Source organism: Oncorhynchus gorbuscha, linkage group LG02, assembly GCF_021184085.1.
Source record: "Oncorhynchus gorbuscha isolate QuinsamMale2020 ecotype Even-year linkage group LG02, OgorEven_v1.0, whole genome shotgun sequence".
Classification (NCBI taxonomy): domain Eukaryota; kingdom Metazoa; phylum Chordata; class Actinopteri; order Salmoniformes; family Salmonidae; genus Oncorhynchus; species Oncorhynchus gorbuscha.
Window position 1 is genome coordinate 108853820 of NC_060174.1, and position 20177 is coordinate 108873996.

The 20177-nt window shown below is 45.6% G+C and overlaps 2 protein-coding genes across 2 annotated transcripts in view; one reads left to right on the plus strand and one right to left on the minus strand.

Moving 5' to 3' along the window:
• Positions 1–20177, plus strand: part of LOC124015443 (mucin-2-like) — a 312521-nt gene that overhangs the window by 58224 nt on the left and 234120 nt on the right. The gene's annotated exons all lie outside the window — the stretch shown is intronic.
• Positions 1–20177, minus strand: part of LOC124015467 (neurobeachin-like) — a 127066-nt gene that overhangs the window by 14431 nt on the left and 92458 nt on the right. The window contains exons 18-27 of the mRNA XM_046330667.1: positions 17209–17311; positions 16849–16964; positions 15729–15841; positions 15314–15454; positions 14928–15047; positions 14085–14237; positions 11101–11268; positions 9385–9474; positions 373–565; positions 106–177 (exon numbers count right to left, since the gene is read on the minus strand). Coding sequence (XP_046186623.1) covers positions 106–177; positions 373–565; positions 9385–9474; positions 11101–11268; positions 14085–14237; positions 14928–15047; positions 15314–15454; positions 15729–15841; positions 16849–16964; positions 17209–17311 — 1269 coding nt within the window. The remainder of the gene's footprint in view (positions 1–105; positions 178–372; positions 566–9384; positions 9475–11100; positions 11269–14084; positions 14238–14927; positions 15048–15313; positions 15455–15728; positions 15842–16848; positions 16965–17208; positions 17312–20177) is intronic.

Sequence of the window (20177 nt, forward strand, 5' to 3'; positions counted from 1 at the left end):
TATAATGATGTATGATCTGATGCCTAACAACCTATGGACTCTAATTTAGGCAAAAGGTGTGACCACCAGGGTATCACATGACCAAGGCAGATGATGTGTTCTGACCTATGAGAGGGTCCATCTCAATGGGCAGGTGATGAGCCTGTTCTAGGGAGTAACCTGGAGCCCCACGGAGACCTGAGAACACACAATGCATGGTTACACCTATCTCTCTCACACACACACACACACACACACACACACACACACACACACACACACACACACACACACACACACACACACACACACACACACACACACACACACACACACACACACACACACACACACACACACACACACACACACACCACTCTCCCCCCTACTCACCGACGGTGTTGTGCCAACGGTTGACAGCGAACAGTCTGCTGCAGGTGACGGTGACAGCAGCAGGGACAGAGAGGTGGGGCAGGGTGTTGGCTGCTACGTGGGTCACAGGAGAGTTGGAGGGGAACTTCAGCACCATGATCACATCCTGCTGCATCTGGTCCTTAAACATCAGAGGACTCTGGGGAAGAAAACACTGATGAGATAGAAGAGACAGAGAGAGAGAGGGGAGAGAGGGGGAAGAGAGAAAGAAAGAGAGGGAAGAGGGGACAGCAGAGGGAAGGGAGAAGGGAGAGGAGATAAGAGAGAAGAGGGTAGAGGGAGGAGGAGAGAGGGAAGAGGAGCGAGGGAAGAGGAGAGAGGGAAGAGGAGCGAGGGAAGAGGAGCGAGGGAAGAGGAGCGAGGGAAGAGGAGAGAGGGAAGAGGAGCGAGGGAAGAGGAGCGAGGGAAGAGGAGAGCGGGATGAGGGGAGAGGAAGGAGGGGAGAGGAAGGAGGGGAGATGGATGAGGAGAGAGGGAGGAGGAGAGAGGGAGGATGAGATGGAGGAAGAGAGGGATTAGGAGAGAGGGAGGAGAGGGAGGAAGGGGGGGATTAGGAGAGAGGGAGGAGGAGAGAGGGAGGATGAGATGGAGGAAGAGAGGGATTAGGAGAGAGGGAGGAGAGGGAGGAAGGGGGGGATTGGGAGAGAGGGATGAAGAGAGAGTGATTAGGAAAGAGGAAGGAGGGGAGAGGGAGGAGGAGGAGAGAGGGAGGAGGGGAGAGGGAGGAGGGGAGAGGGAGGAGGGGAGAGGGAGGAGGGGAGAGGGAGGAGGAGAGAGGGAGGAGGGGAGAGGAGGAGAGGGAGGAGGAGAGGGAGGAGGGAGGGAGGAAAGAGGGAGGAGGGAGGAGGGGGAGAGAGGGAGGAAGAGAGAATAGGGAGAGGAGGAGGTGAGAGGGATTAGGAGAGAGGGAGGGGAGGGAGGAGAGAAGAGGAGAGAGGGGGAGGAGGGAGGAAGAGAAAGGGAGGAGGAGAAAGGGATTAGGAGAGAGGGATTAGGAGAGAGGGAGGAGGTGAGAGGGAATAGGAGAGAGGGTTTAGGAGAGAGGGAGGAGAGAAGGAGGAGAGGGAGGGGGAGAGAGGGAGGAGGAGAGAAGAAGGAGAGGGAGGGGGAGGAAGAGAGAGGGAGGGAGGAGGAGAAAGGGATTAGGAGAGTGGGATTAGGAGAGAGGGAGGAGGTGAGAGGGAATATGAGAGAGGGTTTAGGAGAGGGAGGGGAGAGAGGGAGAGGGGTTGAGAGGGATTAGGAGAAGGGGTTTAGGAGAGAGGGAGGAGGAGAGAAAGATGGGGTAGAGGTATGGGAGAAAGTGATGGAAAGAGGAATGAGAAGTGGGATGGGAAGAGGGGTGGGAAGAGGTATATTAGTGAGGGAGTACAGGATAGAAGCAGGAACACACACTGAGGAACAGGGGGTGACTTCAGACCCAGAAGAAAGGAGGGTTGGTAGGTTCTAAAATAACTTTCCCAACAATCTCTGGTTGGCCACAAATCCTGCTTTTCTTGCTTATTCTAGGAATAATCCAACCAGGAGTTCTGAGGATTTCTGAAAAATAAAAGGAACTGTAGGGACATTTTATGGAATTCTGCAAACTTAATGGTTGGTATTGATTGGTTAGTTTTGATTGGTTGTGCAGGTGTTGGTTGGTTGGAGGGATGGTTGGTAATGGTTGGTTGGGACAGGTATTGGTTGGTGTTGGTTGGAAGGGCAGATATTGGTTGTTTGGGCAGGTATTGATTGGTTGGTGTTGGTTGATTGATTTGATGGATGGGCATGTATTGGTTGGTTGGAAGGGCAGATATTGGTTGGAAGGGCAGATATTGGTTGGTTGGAAGGGCAGATATTGGTTGGTTGGAAGGGCAGATATTGGTTGGAAGGGCAGATATTGGTTGGTTGGAAGGGCAGATATTGGTTGGAAGGGCAGATATTGGTTGGTTGGAAGGGCAGATGTTGGTTGGTAGGGCAGATATTGGTTGGTTGGAAAGGCAAATGTTGGTTGGAAGGGCAGATATTGGTTGGAAGGGCAGATATTGGTTGGAAGGGCAGATATTGGTTGGTTGGAAGGGCAGATATTGGTTGGTTGGAAGGGCATATATTGGTTGGTTGGAAGGGCATATATTGGTTGGTTGGAAGGGCATATATTGGTTGGTTGGAAGGGCAGATGTTGGTTGGAAGGGCAGATGTTGGTTGGAAGGGCAGATGTTGGTTGGAAGGGCAGATGTTGGTTGGAAGGGGATGTTGGTTGGAAGGGCAGATGTTGGTTGGAAGGGCAGATATTGGTTGGAAGGGCAGATATTGGTTGGTTGGAAGGGCAGATATTGGTTGGAAGGGCAGATGTTGGTTGGTTGGAAGGGAGATGGTTGGTTGGAAGGGCAGATATTGGTTGGAAGGGCAGATATTGGTTGGAAGGGCAGATATTGGTTGGAAGGGCAGATATTGGTTGGAAGGGCAGATATTGGTTGGTAAGGGCAGATGTTGGTTGGTAGGGGATATTGGTTGGTTGGAAAGGCAAATGTTGGTTGGAAGGGCAGATATTGGTTGGAAGGGCAGATATTGGTTGGAAGGGCAGATATTGGTTGGAAGGGCAGATGTTGGTTGGAAGGGCAGATGTTGGTTGGAAGGGCAGATGTTGGTTGGAAGGGCAGATGTTGGTTGGAAGGGCAGATATTGGTTGGAAGGGCAGATATTGGTTGGTTGGAAGGGCAGATATTGGTTGGAAGGGCAGATGTTGGTTGGTTGGAAGGGCAGATGTTGGTTGGTTGGAAGGGCAGATATTGGTTGGAAGGGCAGATATTGGTTGGAAGGGCAGATATTGGTTGGAAGGGCAGATATTGGTTGGTTGGAAGGGCAGATGTTGGTTGGTAGGGCAGATATTGGTTGGTTGGAAAGGCAAATGTTGGTTGGAAGGGCAGATATTGGTTGGAAGGGCAGATATTGGTTGGAAGGGCAGATATTGGTTGGAAGGGCAGATGTTGGTTGGAAGGGCAGATGTTGGTTGGAAGGGCAGATGTTGGTTGGAAGGGCAGATATTGGTTGGTTGGAAGGGCAGATATTGGTTGGTTGGAAGGGCAGATATTGGTTGGAAGGGCAGATATTGGTTGGTTGGAAGGGCAGATGTTGGTTGGTAGGGCAGATGTTGGTTGGTAGGGCAGATATTGGTTGGTTGGAAGGGCAGATATTGGTTGGAAGGGCAGATATTGGTTGGAAGGGCAGATATTGGTTGGAAGGGCAGATATTGGTTGGTTGGAAGGGCATATATTGGTTGGTTGGAAGGGCATATATTGGTTGGTTGGAAGGGCATATATTGGTTGGTTGGAAGGGCATATATTGGTTGGTTGGAAGGGCATATATTGGTTGGTTGGAAGGGCAGATGTTGGTTGGAAGGGCAGATGTTGGTTGGAAGGGCAGATGTTGGTTGGAAGGGCAGATGTTGGTTGGAAGGGCAGATATTGGTTGGTTGGAAGGGCAGATATTGGTTGGAAGGGCAGATGTTGGTTGGTTGGAAGGGCAGATGTTGGTTGGTTGGAAGGGCAGATATTGGTTGGAAGGGCAGATATTGGTTGGAAGGGCAGATATTGGTTGGAAGGGCAGATATTGGTTGGTTGGAAGGGCAGATGTTGGTTGGTAGGGCAGATATTGGTTGGTTGGAAAGGCAAATGTTGGTTGGAAGGGCAGATATTGGTTGGAAGGGCAGATATTGGTTGGAAGGGCAGATGTTGGTTGGAAGGGCAGATGTTGGTTGGAAGGGCAGATGTTGGTTGGAAAGGCAAATGTTGGTTGGAAGGGCAGATATTGGTTGGAAGGGCAGATGTTGGTTGGAAGGGCAGATGTTGGTTGGAAGGGCAGATGTTGGTTGGAAGGGCAGATATTGGTTGGTTGGAAGGGCAGATATTGGTTGGTTGGAAGGGCAGATATTGGTTGGTTGGAAGGGCAGATATTGGTTGGTTGGAAGGGCAGATATTGGTTGGTTGGAAGGGCAGATGTTGGTTGGTAGGGCAGATATTGGTTGGTTGGAAGGGCAGATATTGGTTGGAAGGGCAGATATTGGTTGGAAGGGCAGATATTGGTTGGAAGGGCAGATATTGGTTGGTTGGAAGGGCATATATTGGTTGGTTGGAAGGGCATAATTGGTTGGTTGGAAGGGCATATATTGGTTGGTTGGAAGGGCAGATGTTGGTTGGAAGGGCAGATGTTGGTTGGAAGGGCAGATGTTGGTTGAAGGGCAGATGTTTTGGAAGGGCAGATGTTGGTTGGAAAATATTGGTTGGTTGGAAGGGCAGATATTGGTTGGAAGGGCAGATGTTGGTTGGTTGGAAGGGCAGATGTTGGTTGGTTGGAAGGGCAGATATTGGTTGGAAGGGCAGATATTGGTTGGAAGGGCAGATCTTGGTTGGAAGGGCAGATATTGGTTGGTTGGAAGGGCAGATGTTGGTTGGTAGGGCAGATATTGGTTGGTTGGAAAGGCAAATGTTGGTTGGAAGGGCAGATATTGGTTGGAAGGGCAGATATTGGTTGGAAGGGCAGATATTGGTTGGAAGGGCAGATATTGGTTGGTTGGAAGGGCAGATATTGGTTGGTTGGAAGGGCAGATATTGGTTGGTTGGAAGGGCAGATATTGGTTGGTTGGAAGGGCAGATATTGGTTGGTTGGAAGGGCAGATATTGGTTGGTTGCAGATATTGGTTGGTTGGAAGGGCAGATGTTGGTTGGAAGGGCAGATGTTGGTTGGAAGGGCAGATATTGGTTGGAAGGGCAGATATTGGTTGGAAGGGCAGATATTGGTTGGAAGGGCAGATATTGGTTGGAAGGGCAGATGTTGGTTGGTTGGAAGGGCAGATGTTGGTTGGTTGGAAGGGCAGATGTTGGTTGGTTGGAAGGGCAGATGTTGGTTGGTTGGAAGGGCAGATGTTGGTTGGTTGGAAGGGCAGATGTTGGTTGGTTGGAAGGGCAGATGTTGGTTGGTTGGAAGGGCAGATATTGGTTGGTTGGAAGGGCAGATATTGGTTGGTTGGAAGGGCAGATATTGGTTGGTTGGAAGGGCAGATATTGGTTGGTTGGAAGGGCAGATGTTGGTTGGAAGGGCAGATGTTGGTTGGAAGGGCAGATATTGTTTGGAAGGGCAGATATTGGTTGGAAGGGCAGATGTTGGTTGGAAGGGCAGATATTGGTTGGTTGGAAGGGCAGATGTTGGTTGGTTGGAAGGGCAGATGTTGGTTGGAAGGGCAGATGTTGGTTGGTTGGAAGGGCAGATGTTGGTTGGAAGGCCAGATGTTGGTTGGCTGGAAGGGCAGATGTTGGTTGGAAGGGCAGATATTGGTTGGAAGGGCAGATATTGGTTGGAAGGGCAGATGTTGGTTGGAAGGGCAGATGTTGGTTGGAAGGGCATATGTTGGTTGGAAGGGCAGATGTTGGTTGGAAGGGCAGATGTTGGTTGGAAGAGCAGATGTTGGTTGGAAGGGCAGATGTTGGTTGGAAGGGCAGATGTTGGTTGGAAGGGCAGATGTTGGTTGGAAGGGCAGATATTGGTTGGAAGGGCAGATATTGGTTGGAAGGGCAGATATTGGTTGGTTGGAAGGGCAGATATTGGTTGGAAGGGCAGATGTTGGTTGGTTGGAAGGGCAGATGTTGGTTGGTTGGAAGGGCAGATGTTGGTTGGTTGGAAGGGCAGATGTTGGTTGGAAGGGCAGATATTGGTTGGAAGGGCAGATATTGGTTGGAAGGGCAGATATTGGTTGGAAGGGCAGATATTGGTTGGTTGGAAGGGCAGATATTGGTTGGTTGGTAGGGCAGATATTGGTTGGTTGGAAAGGCAGATATTGGTTGGAAGGGCAGATATTGGTTGGTTGGAAGGGCAGATATTGGTTGGTTGGTAGGGCAGATATTGGTTGGTTGGAAAGGCAGATGTTGGTTGGAAGGGCAGATATTGGTTGGTTGGTAGGGCAGATATTGGTTGGTTGGAAAGGCAGATGTTGGTTGGAAGGGCAGATATTGGTTGGAAGGGCAGATATTGGTTGGTTGGAAGGGCAGATATTGGTTGGTTGGAAGGGCAGATATTGGTTGGTTGGAAGGGCAGATATTGGTTGGTTGGAAGGGCAGATATTGGTTGGTTGGAAGGGCAGATATTGGTTGGTTGGAAGGGCAGATGTTGGTTATTGATGTTGGTTGGAAGGGCAGATGTTGGTTGGAAGGGAGATGTTGGTTGGGCAGATGTTGGTTGGTTGGAAGGGCAGATGTTGGTTGGAAGGGCAGATGTTGGTTGGAAGGGCAGATGTTGGTTGGAAGGGCAGATATTGGTTGGTTGGAAGGGCAGATATTGGTTGGTTGGAAGGGCAGATGTTGGTTGGAAGGGCAGATGTTGGTTGGAAGGGCAGATGTTGGTTGGAAGGGCAAATATTGGTTAGTTGGGCAGGTATTAGGAACAGGGGTGGAGTTGTCTCCCTCTCTCCAGGACACTATGGGGCACGAGGACCTGGGGCAGCCCCAGAGCAGACAGGGTCCTGGGAGGGTAGAGGACAGTAGAAATACTCAAAAGGCAACCAGTAGCCTGTGTAACCTGGGTTGTATTCATTAGTGCACATCATAGTAAAACATTTTGAAATATTTTTCAGCAAAGGATAAAAAAACAGCAGTTTTTCATAGACAGGACCAGACAGCCCTCCGCTGTTTTAGTGTGTTTTCTGACCCAGCCAGTTGGGTTGTGATTAACTGACCCCAGGCCTGTGGGGGTCTGTCCAAGAGGCTGCAAATAAATAAATAAATAAAGGAAATATATACCCTATATATTATTCATGGAATATATACAGTACCAGTCAAACTTTGGACTTGCTTAGGCCAAGAAACATGAGCAATGGACATTAGACCAGTGGAAATCTGTCCTTTGGTCTGATGAGTCCAAATGTGAGATTTTTGGTTCCAACCGCCGTGTCTTTGTGAGGCGCAGAGTAGGTGAACAGATGATGTCTCCATGGGGGGTTTGTGTCGTTTGATTTACACAACATGCCTACCACTTTGAAGATGCAAAATATTTTTTTTTATTGTGAAACAAACAAGAAATAACCCCCCCAAAACAGAAAGCTTGAGCGTGCATTACTATTCACCCCCTCCAAAGTCAATACTTTGTAGAGCCACCTTTTGCAGCAATTACAGCTGCAAGTCTCTGGGGGTATGTCTCTATAAGCTTGGCACATCCAGCTACTGGGATTTTTGCCCATTCTTCAAGGCAAAACTGCTCCAGCTGGATGGGTTCAGCTGGTGTACAGCAATCCTTAAGTCATAAAACCAGATTCTCAATAGGATTGAAGTCTGGGCTTTAACTAGGCCAATCCAAGACATTTAAATGTTTCACCTTAAACCACTCGAGTATGGCTTTAGCAGTATACTTAGGGACAATGTCCTGCTGGAATTGAACCTCCGTCCCAGTCTCAAATCTCTGGAAGACTGAAACAGGTTTCCCTCAAGAATTACCCTGTATTTAGCGGCATCCATCATTCCTTCAATTCTGACCAGTCCATGCCGGTGAAAAACATCCCTACAGTATGATGCTGCCACCACCTTGGTTCACTGTGGGGATGGTGTTCTCAGGGTGATGAGAGGTGTTGGGTTTGAGCAAGACATAGCATTTTCCTTGATGGCCAAAAAGCTCCATTTTAGTCTCAAAAGCTTCCATTACATTTAAGTCTCATCTGACTTACAAATTGGTGCATTCACCTTATGACATTCTTCCATATGTTTGGGGAGTGTCCCACATGCCTTTTGGCGAACACCAAACGTGTTTGCTTAATTATTTTCTTTAAGCAATGGCTTTTCTCAGGCCACTCTCCATAAAGTCTAGCTCTGTAGAGTGTACGACTTAAAGTGGTCCTATGGACAGATACTCCAATCTCCACTGTGGAGCTTTGCAGCTCTTTCTGGGTTATCTTTGTTGTCTCTCTGATTAATGCCCTCCTTGCCTGGTCTGTGAGTTTTGGGGAGAAGGCCTCTCTTGGCAAATTTGTTGTGGTGCCATATTTTTCAAATTTTTAATAATGGATTTAATGGTGCTCCGTGGGATGTCCAAAGATTCAGATATTTTTTTATAACCCAACCCTGATCTGTACTTCTCCACAACTTTGTCCCTGACCTGTTTGGAGAGCTCCTTGGTCTTCATGATGCCGCTTGCTTGGTGGTGCCCCTTGCTTAATGGTGTTGCAGACTCTGGGGCCTTTCAGAACAGATGTATATATACTGAGATCATGTGACACTTAGATTGCACACAGGTGGACTTTAGTTAACTAATTATGTGACTTCTGAAGGTGATTGGTTGCACCAGATCTTATTTAGGGGCACACACCACTTTTCTTTTTACATTTTTTTGAAACAAGTAATTTTTTAAATTTCACAATTTGGACTATTTTTTCCATTACATGAACTCCAAATAAAAATCTATTTTTATTTTAAAAACCAAATAGGAAAACCACCAAGGGAGATAAATACTTTTGCAAGGCAGTGTAACTGCCAAAATAAACAAAAACACCAATATAGTGTCTTACAGGGTGTTGGGCCACCACGACCTGCCAGAACAGGTTCAATGTTCCTTGGCATAGATTCTACTAGTGGACCTAAACCATGCCAGGAAAATGCACCGCAAACTTAACATTTATATCCCTCATTTACTCAGGCGTTTCCTTTATTTTGGCAGTTACAGGTTGCCTATAGAAGGGAAGGCCGCAATTGGTCCAGCATGCATGTCAAATATACAGTTTGTTGTATTGTGGCCATAGACATATAGCCCATAGAAGTGTTTTGGAATCTCTTACCCTGCCAATTTGACTATTAAACTCATGGGTACACTTGCAATGGTTGCCAGCCCTAACTTGAATTGGAACGGTATCTATGAATTATATTTCTATGGTTGGATGAGGCTGTCAAACTTAAATCGCGAGAAAACGTCTTAATGTCTTAATCCGGCCCTGAGTGTGTGTGAGTGTGTGTGAGTTCTCACCAGGTGCATGGCAGAGGAGCGAGGGGGGTGGGGCTCGATCAGCAGCTGGGATGGAGTCTGACCACATGCCTGGATCTGGGTCTCCATCAACTAGGGGGCAGAGAGAGGGGGGAGAGAGAGGGGGGACAGAGAGAGAGGGTGTAGAGAGATAGAGGTAAAAGCATAATCAGTAATATTACATTAGGTTGCTGTAAATAAATAAACAGATTATATTTCTACGGCTGGAATATTACAATATAACACTACAAAAAAGGACGGGTTAAAAAATAATTCATTGTTGGTAAGTAACCCAGTAACCACTATTGGACAGAACTGGGTTATTAAGTAACCACTGGTTAACTATTGGACAGAACAGTGTTATGTTGACCCAGTAACCACTGGTTAACTATTGGACAGAACAGTGTTATGTTGACCCAGTAACCACTGGTTAACTATTGGACAGAACAGTGTTATGTTGACCCAGTAACCACTGGTTAACTATTGGACAGAACAGTGTTATGTTGACCCAGTAACCACTGGTTAACTATTGGACAGAACAGTGTTATGTTGACCCAGTAACCACTGGTTAACTATTGGACAGAACAGTGTTATGTTGACCCAGTAACCACTGGTTAACTATTGGACAGAACAGTGTTATGTTGACCCAGTAACCACTGGTTAACTATTGGACAGAACAGTGTTATGTTGACAGTAACCAGTAACCACTGGTTAACTATTGGACAGAACAGTGTTATGTTGACCCAGTAACCACTGGTTAACTATTGGACAGAACAGTGTTATGTTGACCCAGTAACCACTGGTTAACTATTGGACAGAACAGTGTTATGTTGACCCAGTAACCACTGGTTAACTATTGGACAGAACAGTGTTATGTTGACCCAGTAACCACTGGTTAACTATTGGACAGAACAGTGTTATGTTGACCCAGTAACCACTGGTTAACTATTGGACAGAACAGTGTTATGTTGACCCAGTAACCACTGGTTAACTATTGGACAGAACAGTGTTATGTTGACCCAGTAACCACTGGTTAACTATTGGACAGAACAGTGTTATGTTGACCCAGTAACCACTGGTTAACTATTGGACAGAACAGTGGTATGTTGACCCAGTAACCACTGGTTAACTATTGGACAGAACAGTGTTATGTTGACCCAGTAACCACTGGTTAACTATTGGACAGAACAGTGTTATGTTGACCCAGTAACCACTGGTTAACTATTGGACAGAACAGTGGTATGTTGACCCAGCCAGTTGGGTTGTTTGGATGATCCAAACATGGGTTAATTTAATTTAATTTACTGCCCTGCTGGGTTGTTCTAGCAGCTGGGTCTTTTTGAATATATTCCTTAGCTTATGGTCAGGAGGCGTGTCTTATTAGGGGCGTGTCTTATTAGAGGTGTGGCTTATTGGAGGCGTGGCTTATTAGAGGTGTGGCTTTCAGCAAGAGAATACATTTCATTCCTGTTCATTATGTTAAGATTACAAAATGCAAATTCAAATTTCAATATATATATATATATTTTTTTGACACTTTCTTCTATACTATTAATATTATTGATCACACTTTCTAATGATCTCACGACCAATACATTTTTATTTGACATTTGACATGTTGTTATACATGATGTTGTGTTATCATAGTACTTCACTTCTCGACACCGCTGTCCTGTGACGGTTGTCATGGTGAGTCGTGGCGACAGCCAGGTGACCTACCTCCCGCTGTGCGGAGTCGGTGATGGTATCCAAGGTGACGGAACCCTCATAGGACAGGAAGTGGAAGACGTTAAGAGCTCGTACAGCCTCGGGCCCTCGCTGCTTATAACCAAATATCAGATCTATCCACTGGTGCAGCTGGCACGACACAAACTCACTCTCCAACGCCTAGACAGAGGGAGGAGAGAGGGAAGGAAGGAAGGAGGAAGGGAAGGAAGGAGGAAGGGAGTGAGGGAAGGGAGAGAGGGAAGGATGGAGGAAGGAAGGAGGGAGAGGGGAAGGAGGAAGGAAGAGAGGGAAGGAAGGAGGAAGGGAAAGAGGAGGGAGAGAGGAAGGAAGAGAGGGAAGGAATGAGGAAGGGAGTGAGGGAAGGGAGAGAGGGAAGAAAGGAGGAAGGGAGTGAGGGAAGGGAGAGAGGGAAGGAAGGAGGAAGGGAGTGAGGGAAGGGAGAGAGGGAAGGAAGGAGGAAGGGAGTGAGGGAAGGGAGAGAGGGAAGGAAGGAGGAAGGGAGTGAGGGAAGGGAGAGAGGGAAGGGAGTGAGGGAAGGGAGAGAGGGAAGGGAGAGAGGGAAGGGAGAGAGGGAAGGAAGGAGGAAGGGAGTGAGGGAAGGGAGAGAGGGAAGGAAGGAGGGATGGTAGAGAGGGGAGGAAGGAAATGAAGGAAGGAGGGAGGGAGGGAAAGAGAAAGGTTATGCTCTAGTCTTGTAGCTGAGGGCAGTAAGCCTTCTCCAGTGGTGTTGTTGGGGGGTGTATTCATTAAGAAATTAAAACAAGACGGACAAGTTCAGTTAATACCTCCTATTTCAACCCTTTTTCTTCCATTTTAAATGTGATCGATGTAGCAACATTTCAAATGTTTAAAAAAAATGTTTAAAAGTAGATAAAATTATGATAAAAGTAGAGACTCTGCGTTATTACAGCCTATAATATATATATATATATATATATATATATATATATATACACACACTACAGTTGAGGAACAAAAAGTAATTCTGCATTGAAAGCTGATGAACTTCTAACCCCACTTTTGAGAAAATGGTCCTTGAATGTTTTGGTACCTACTGGAGAGCTCTTCTTTTGTCTACCCTCATTCAGCATCGTTCACACCCTCTTAAGCTTTAGCCTTGATCTGAGCATTCTGTCCTAACAACAGCAGTCCCGTACAGGGACCAACATCAGGAGAAATTTCAGAGTGGCAACTAAAAATACAATTTCGTAACATTAAACATTCTTGAAAAATGCATGTCTTACACCCTTCAAAAGATTCGAATCTTGGTAATCAAACTACGTTTTCCAATTTAAAATAGCTATTACAGAGAACAAATACCATGCTTTTGTTTGAGAAGAGCAATCAAGAACAGAAACATTTTCCGCCATCACAGTTTTTAGACTTACATTCTGATATCTTGATCTTATTTCTCTTCCTGAGTATCCCATTGATCAAATGAAGTGTCGTTTTCTTTGATAAAATACATTTTTATAGCCTAAATCTAAACATTTTGTAAACTATTTGTGCTGGATTCGCCCATGTAAACAATCGTTCCAGTGCATTCCTCTGGATGTTTGCAACACAGTCAAACAACGTTGTTTTTTTTGCGGGGAGAATTGACCGAAGTGAGCTGATTTAAAGACAACGATAAATGACTACCTGACGCACCAATAATTTCAGCGAAGCTTCATTGATTGACTATATTTCTGCCCAATGACCACTGATCTTCTTGAAATCTAGCTGGGTAGATAGCCAATGAGCTGAGGTAAACGCCAGTATGTAATGGTTTGGGGTTGGACCACAATTCCTTGGTTGCGCAGGGAACTCCATTTTCGCCTTGACGATCAGAGGGGTTGCTGTAAGGCTTTTTACGCGCAGCTGTATTTCGGAAAGTTGTAGTTTCAACGATTTCATTGAAGATATCCGGGCGAATACTTAAAGCGAAGTCAAACTCTAAAGTGAAAGTGAGACAGATGTTTTGTTTGAGGAATCTTGGAGTGTTATGATTCAAATTAACTGAGGAGCTGTTTCTGCAAGGACAGGACGTACTTCTGGACGGGTAAGTGCTAATGGCGTTTTATGAAATATAAATATATATATATATATGGGACACCTGGGACATCATAATTTGCAAATAAATTCATAAAAAATCCTACAAGGTGATTTTCTGGATTTTTTTCCCTCATTTTGTCTGTCATAGTTGAAGTGGACCTATGATGAAAATTATAGGCCTCTCTCATCTTTTTAAGTGGGAGAACTTGCACAATTGGTGGCTGACTAAATACTTTTTTGCCCCACTGTAGACTCTCTTACCTGTATACATGGATGGATGCTTTTTACCTCTCTGTCACGGATGCCATGGTTGCCCTTAGTTTGAAGATGTAATCCGGAGACAGGTGTTTTATACAACAGCCTTCTGTGTGTTCTCTGTTTGACTCAAACGCCAGAATGTCCTCCATCTCCATCTCACACTAACCACTGATTTCAAAACTCGGTCCTCCAGAAAGTGGAGAGCAACACTGATGTAGTTCTAATATGTGATATCTTTCAAAAAAGCCGTGTTAGACAGGATCATCATACTGACCAGTTCATGTTATAGACAGAAGCTACGTGGCAGACCAATGTCAACTCATCTCTCCAGCCAACTCATTACCTCAGCCAATCATGGAAGGTTGCTGTCTTTTTCTGTGGCTAAACCAACTGGGCTCCTAATTGAACAATTTTATTTGTATTTATATACAAGTTTGTTATTAAGGAAATTAACTTTTTTAAATAAAAGTTCACATGTTCCAGAAGGCATTTCTGCCCCCAAAAATGCGGCAATCATTCCAACGTCACCCCCGTTGAAGTAGTGACTCGTAACGAGTCACAAATACGACCCAGCATATGTGTGTGTGTGTGTGTGTGTGTGTGTGTGTGTGTGTGTGTGTGTGTGTGTGTGTGTGTGTGTGTGTGTGTGTGTGTGTGTGTGTGTGTGTGTGTGTATGTCTCACCATGCGGTTGATGCGTACGAAGTCCTCAGGTTTCTTGGCCCAGGCCGGCAGTTCTATATCAGACACAGGAGTCCCGTCCTCTCTCTGTCCCAGCTCAAAACCACTACTGTTAACAAACATCTCTGGGAGGTAGTAGAACTCTGGGATCAACTCCTGTTGGTCAACACATTATACTCAGCTCAAAACCACTACTGTTAACAAACATCTCTGGGAGGTAGTAGAACTCTGGGATCAACTCCTGTTGGTCAACACATTATACTCAGCTCAAAACCACTACTGTTAACAAACATCTCTGGGAGGTAGTAGAACTCTGGGATCAACTCCTGTTGGTCAACACATTATACTCAGCTCAAAACCACTACTGTTAACAAACATCTCTGGGAGGTAGTAGAACTCTGGGATCAACTCCTGTTGGTCAACACATTATACTCAGCTCAAAACCACTACTGTTAACAAACATCTCTGGGAGGTAGTAGAACTCTGGGATCAACTCCTGTTGGTCAACAACAGCAACACAGGTGAGGATTCATAATGTTTTTACTAATGACAATCAATTAATCAATCATTCAATCACATTTAAACTCCCTCTCTTAAGCACACACACACACATAAACCCCCCCCCCCCCACACACACACATATAACCCCCCCCCCCCCCACACACACACACATAAACCCCCCCACACACACACACATACACAAACCCCCCCACACACACACACATAAACCCACCCCCCCACACACACACATAAATCCCCCCCCCACACACACACACATAAACCCCCCCCCACATACGCACATAAACCCCCCCCCACACACACGCACAAACCCCCCCCCACACTAACCTTGACATCAGCAGTATCCCGTTGGCAGCTCCTCCAAGCCCGTGCGATGCCAGAGAAGGCTCTGTCAGGATGGTCAAACTGGTTCTCATTGGCATTCAGGAAGAACGTGGTGAAGGGCTCCTGATGAAGCAGGATACACAAAGGATCTCTATACACACAATATCCATCCATCCATCCATCTATCCATCTATCCATCTATCTATCTATCTATCTATCTATCTATCTATCTATCTATCTATCTATCTATCTATCTATTCTATCTATCTAGCTTTTAAAATAACGGTTCTGTTCCAGGAACACTACAGATTACTTTTGTTTGCGGTTCTGATTACGTTCCTCTAAAAACATCATTATTTCCCTGTTTTGGCGCGTGTGTGTGTACTCACTATCCGCAGCATCCAGAGCAGTGTGGTGTTAGCGGTAGAGTAGAGGGAGCCGTAGTGGTGCGGTGGCGTTCCGTCCTCCTCCCAGGTATCATAGCGCTCTGCAGAGAACACCGCTCGCTTTGGGTGCAACGCACCGATTGGCTGCAGGGAATCACACACAATTTGGAACAAGAGCTGAAACTAACACAGAATCTCAGATGCAATATTTGAGAGACAAGCTCTCTTCATCAGGGTATAATGACACACACTGCTGGTCACTAGTTTATAAAGGACTTACAGGTGTGACAACATTAATTAACATGCCTTCACATTACATGGCTCTGTCACACAGTACATATACAGGGCCGTGGCATCATAATTACTACACAAAAAGCTGTGATTTGCTGAGAGAAGCACAACACTTGGAGGTAAATACCTTGGATAGGTCTCGGAAGTTGCCGGGCAGAGTGAGGTCCAGCTCTTCTGACTCAAAGTTAGTGAGAACCCAGGGGAACACTGGGTACTGGTTCAGATCATTGTAGCTCCTCCCTGTGGGGGAAGAGAGAGAGAGAGGGAGTGAGGGAGAGAGGAAGAACATACAGAGAGAGAGAGGGAGTGAGGGAGCGAGGAAGAGGGAAAACACAGACAGAGGGAGGGAGTGAGGGAGGGAGAGAGGAAGAGGGAAAACACAGACAGAGAGAGAGAGGGAGTGAGGGAGCGAGGAAGAGGGAAAACACAGACAGAGAGAGGGAGGGAGTGAGGGAGCGAAGAAGAGGGAAAACACAGACAGAGGGAGGGAGTGAGGGAGAAGAAGAGGGAAAACACAGACGAGGAAGAGAAAACACAGACAGAGAGAGGAGTGAGGGAGCGAGGAAGAGGGAAAACACAGACAGAGGGAGGGACAGGACGAAGAAGAGGGAAAACACAGAGAGAGAGAGGGAGTGAGGGAGCGAGGAAGAGGGAAAACACAGACAGAGAGAGAGAGGGAGTGAGGGAGCGAGGAAGAGGGAAAACACAGACAGAGGGAGGGAGTGAGGGAGCGAGGAAGAGGGAAAACACAGAGAGAGAGAGGGAGTGAGGGAGCGAGGAAGAGGGAAAACACAGACAGAGGGAGGGAGTGAGGGAGCGAGGAAGAGGGAAAACACAGACAGAGGGAGGGAGTGAGGGAGCAAGGAAGAGGGAAAACACAGACAGAGAGAGAGAGGGAGTGAGTGTATATATATATAATATGACATTTGTCATGTCTTTATTGTTTTGAAACTTCTGTATGTGTGATGTTTACTGTTCATTTGTATTGTTTTTCACTGTATATATTCACTTTATATATTCACTTTATATATTATCTACCTCACTTGCTTTGGCAATGTTAACACATGTTTCCCATGCCAATAAAGCCCTTGAATTGAATTTAATTGAGAGAGAGAAAGAGAAAGTAAATGACCCTCTCCACAACAATGTACAGTAAGTCTAGAGGAAGGAGAAAGGCTGTAACAGAGAGTGATGATGATGATGATAATGATGAGGAGGGTACAAATGGTAGGTCTCTCTCTTTTCACCTGCGATGGTGTTGAGGAACATGAGGTACTCGAAGTTGGAGATCTCCCTCCTCTGCCAACGCTGGGTCATGTTGGACGACTTAAACAGCTGACGAGGGGTCGCCAAGGAGATACGCCTGGAGGAGAGGTACACACGCACACACACACACACACACACACACACACACACACACACACACACACACACACACACACACACACACACACACACACACACACACACACACACACACACACACACACACACACACACACACGGTTAAAGATGGATTGTAAATGCGACCAATACACTTTGATGAGATGTGTGTGTGTGTGTGGGTGTGTGTGTTCCTGTGAGTGTGTGTGTGCTATTAACCCCACCTGGCCTGAGGCAGTCCGTAGCTGGTTCCTACTCCCACCCTGGGTAGACTGTAGACGACCCTCTTCACTGTAGCCTGGTCCGGGAAGTTGAACATCACAGACGCTGGGGGGGATTACATCACAGGATATGAGCACGAGAACACAGGAAGTCTGGAAACACTGTCCAGTCACGACAGAAAGGTATAGAGTGCAGCACAGGAGACTCAGACTCCACAGGTGAGTTAATTAAAGATGATGTCCGCTACACAGGTGAGTTAGTTAAAGATGATGTTGGCTACACAGGTGAGACAGCTGAGACAGGTATATAAAGGTGTACTGTACAGCTGAGACAGGTATATAAAGGTGTACTGTTCAGCTGAGACAGGTATATAAAGGTGTACTGTTCAGCTGAGACAGGTATATAAAGGTGTACTGTACAGCTGAGACAGGTATATAAAGGTGTACTGTACAGCTGAGACAGGTATATAAAGGTTTACTGTACAGCTGAGACAGGTATATAAAGGTGTACTGTACAGCTGAGACAGGTATATAAAGGTGTACTGTACAGCTGAGACAGGTATATAAAGGTGTACTGTACAGCTGAGACAGGTATATAAAGGTGTACTGTACAGCTGAGACAGGTATATAAAGGTGTACTGTACAGCTGAGACAGGTATATAAAGGTGTACTGTACAGCTGAGACAGGTATATAAAGGTGTACTGTACAGCTGAGACAGGTATATAAAGGTGTACTGTACAGCTGAGACAGGTATATAAAGGTGTACTGTACAGCTGAGACAGGTATATAAAGGTGTACTGTTCAGCTGAGACAGGTATATAAAGGTGTACTGTACAGCTGAAACAGGTATATAAAGGTGTACTGTACAGCTGAGACAGGTATATAAAGGTGTACTGTACAGCTGAGACAGGTATATAAAGGTGTACTGTACAGCTGAGACAGGTATATAAAGGTGTACTGTACAGCTGAGACAGGTATATAAAGGTGTACTGTACAGCTGAGACAGGTATATAAAGGTGTACTGTACAGCTGAGACAGGTATATAAAGGTGTACTGTACAGCTGAGACAGGTATATAAAGGTGTACTGTACAGCTGAGACAGGTATATAAAGGTGTACTGTACAGCTGAGACAGGTATATAAAGGTGTACTGTACAGCTGAGACAGGTATATAAAGGTGTACTGTACAGCTGAGACAGGTATATAAAGGTGTACTGTACAGCTGAGACAGGTATATAAAGGTACTGTACAGCTGAGACAGGTATATAAAGGTGTACTGTAAAGCTGAGACAGGTATATAAAGGTGTACTGTAAAGCTGAGACAGGTATATAAAGGTGTACTGTACAGCTGAGACAGGTATATAAAGGTGTACTGTACAGCTGAGACAGGTATATAAAGGTACTGTACAGCTGAGACAGGTATATAAAGGTGTACTGTACAGCTGAGACAGGTATATAAAGGTGTACTGTACAGCTGAGACAGGTATATAAAGGTGTACTGTACAGCTGAGACAGGTATATAAAGGTGTACTGTACAGCTGAGACAGGTATATAAAGGTGTACTGTACAGCTGAGACAGGTATATAAAGGTACTGTAAAGCTGAGACAGGTATATAAAGGTGTACTGTACAGCTGAGACAGGTATATAAAGGTACTGTAAAGCTGAGACAGGTATATAAAGGTGTACTGTAAAGCTGAGACAGGTATATAAAGGTGTACTGTACAGCTGAGACAGGTATATAAAGGTACTGTAAAGCTGAGACAGGTATATAAAGGTGTACTGTAAAGCTGAGACAGGTATATAAAGGTGTACTGTACAGCTGAGACAGGTATATAAAGGTACTGTTCAGCTGAGACAGGTATATAAAGGTGTACTGTTCAGCTGAGACAGGTATATAAAGGTGTACTGTTCAGCTGAGACAGGTATATAAAGGTGTACTGTTCAGCTGAGACAGGTATATAAAGGTGTACTGTTCAGCTGAGACAGGTATATAAAGGTGTACTGTACAGCTGAAACAGGTATATAAAGGTGTACTGTACAGCTGAGACAGGTATATAAAGGTGTACTGTAAAGCTGAGACAGGTATATAAAGGTGTACTGTAAAGCTGAGACAGGTATATAAAGGTACTGTACAGCTGAGACAGGTATATAAAGGTGTACTGTACAGCTGAGACAGGTATATAAAGGTGTACTGTACAGCTAAGACAGGTATATAAAGGTGTACTGTACAGCTGAGACAGGTATATAAAGGTGTACTGTACAGCTGAGACAGGTATATAAAGGTGTACTGTACAGCTGAGACAGGTATATAAAGGTGTACTGTACAGCTGAGACAGGTATATAAAGGTGTACTGTACAGCTGAGACAGGTATATAAAGGTGTACTGTACAGCTGAGACAGGTATATAAAGGTGTACTGTACAGCTGAGACAGGTATATAAAGGTGTACTGTACAGCTGAGACAGGTATATAAAGGTGTACTGTACAGCTGAGACAGGTATATAAAGGTGTACTGTACAGCTGAGACAGGTATATAAAGGTGTACTGTACAGCTGAGACGGGTATATAATGGGTACTGTACAGCTGAGACAGGTATATAAAGGTGTACTGTACAGCTGAGACAGCTGAGACAGGTATATAAAGGTGTACTGTACAGCTGAGACAGGTATATAAAGGTGTACTGTACAGCTGAGACAGGTATATAAATACTGTACAGCTGAGACAGGTATATAAAGGTGTACTGTACAGCTGAGACAGGTATATAAAGGTGTACTGTACTGTACAGCTGAGACAGGTATATAAAGGTGTACTGTACAGCTGAGACAGGTATATAAAGGTGTACTGTACAGCTGAGACAGGTATATAAAGGTGTACTGTTCAGCTGAGACAGGTATATAAAGGTGTACAGTACAGCTGAAACAGGTATATAAAGGTGTACTGTACAGCTGAGACAGGTATATAAAGGTGTACTG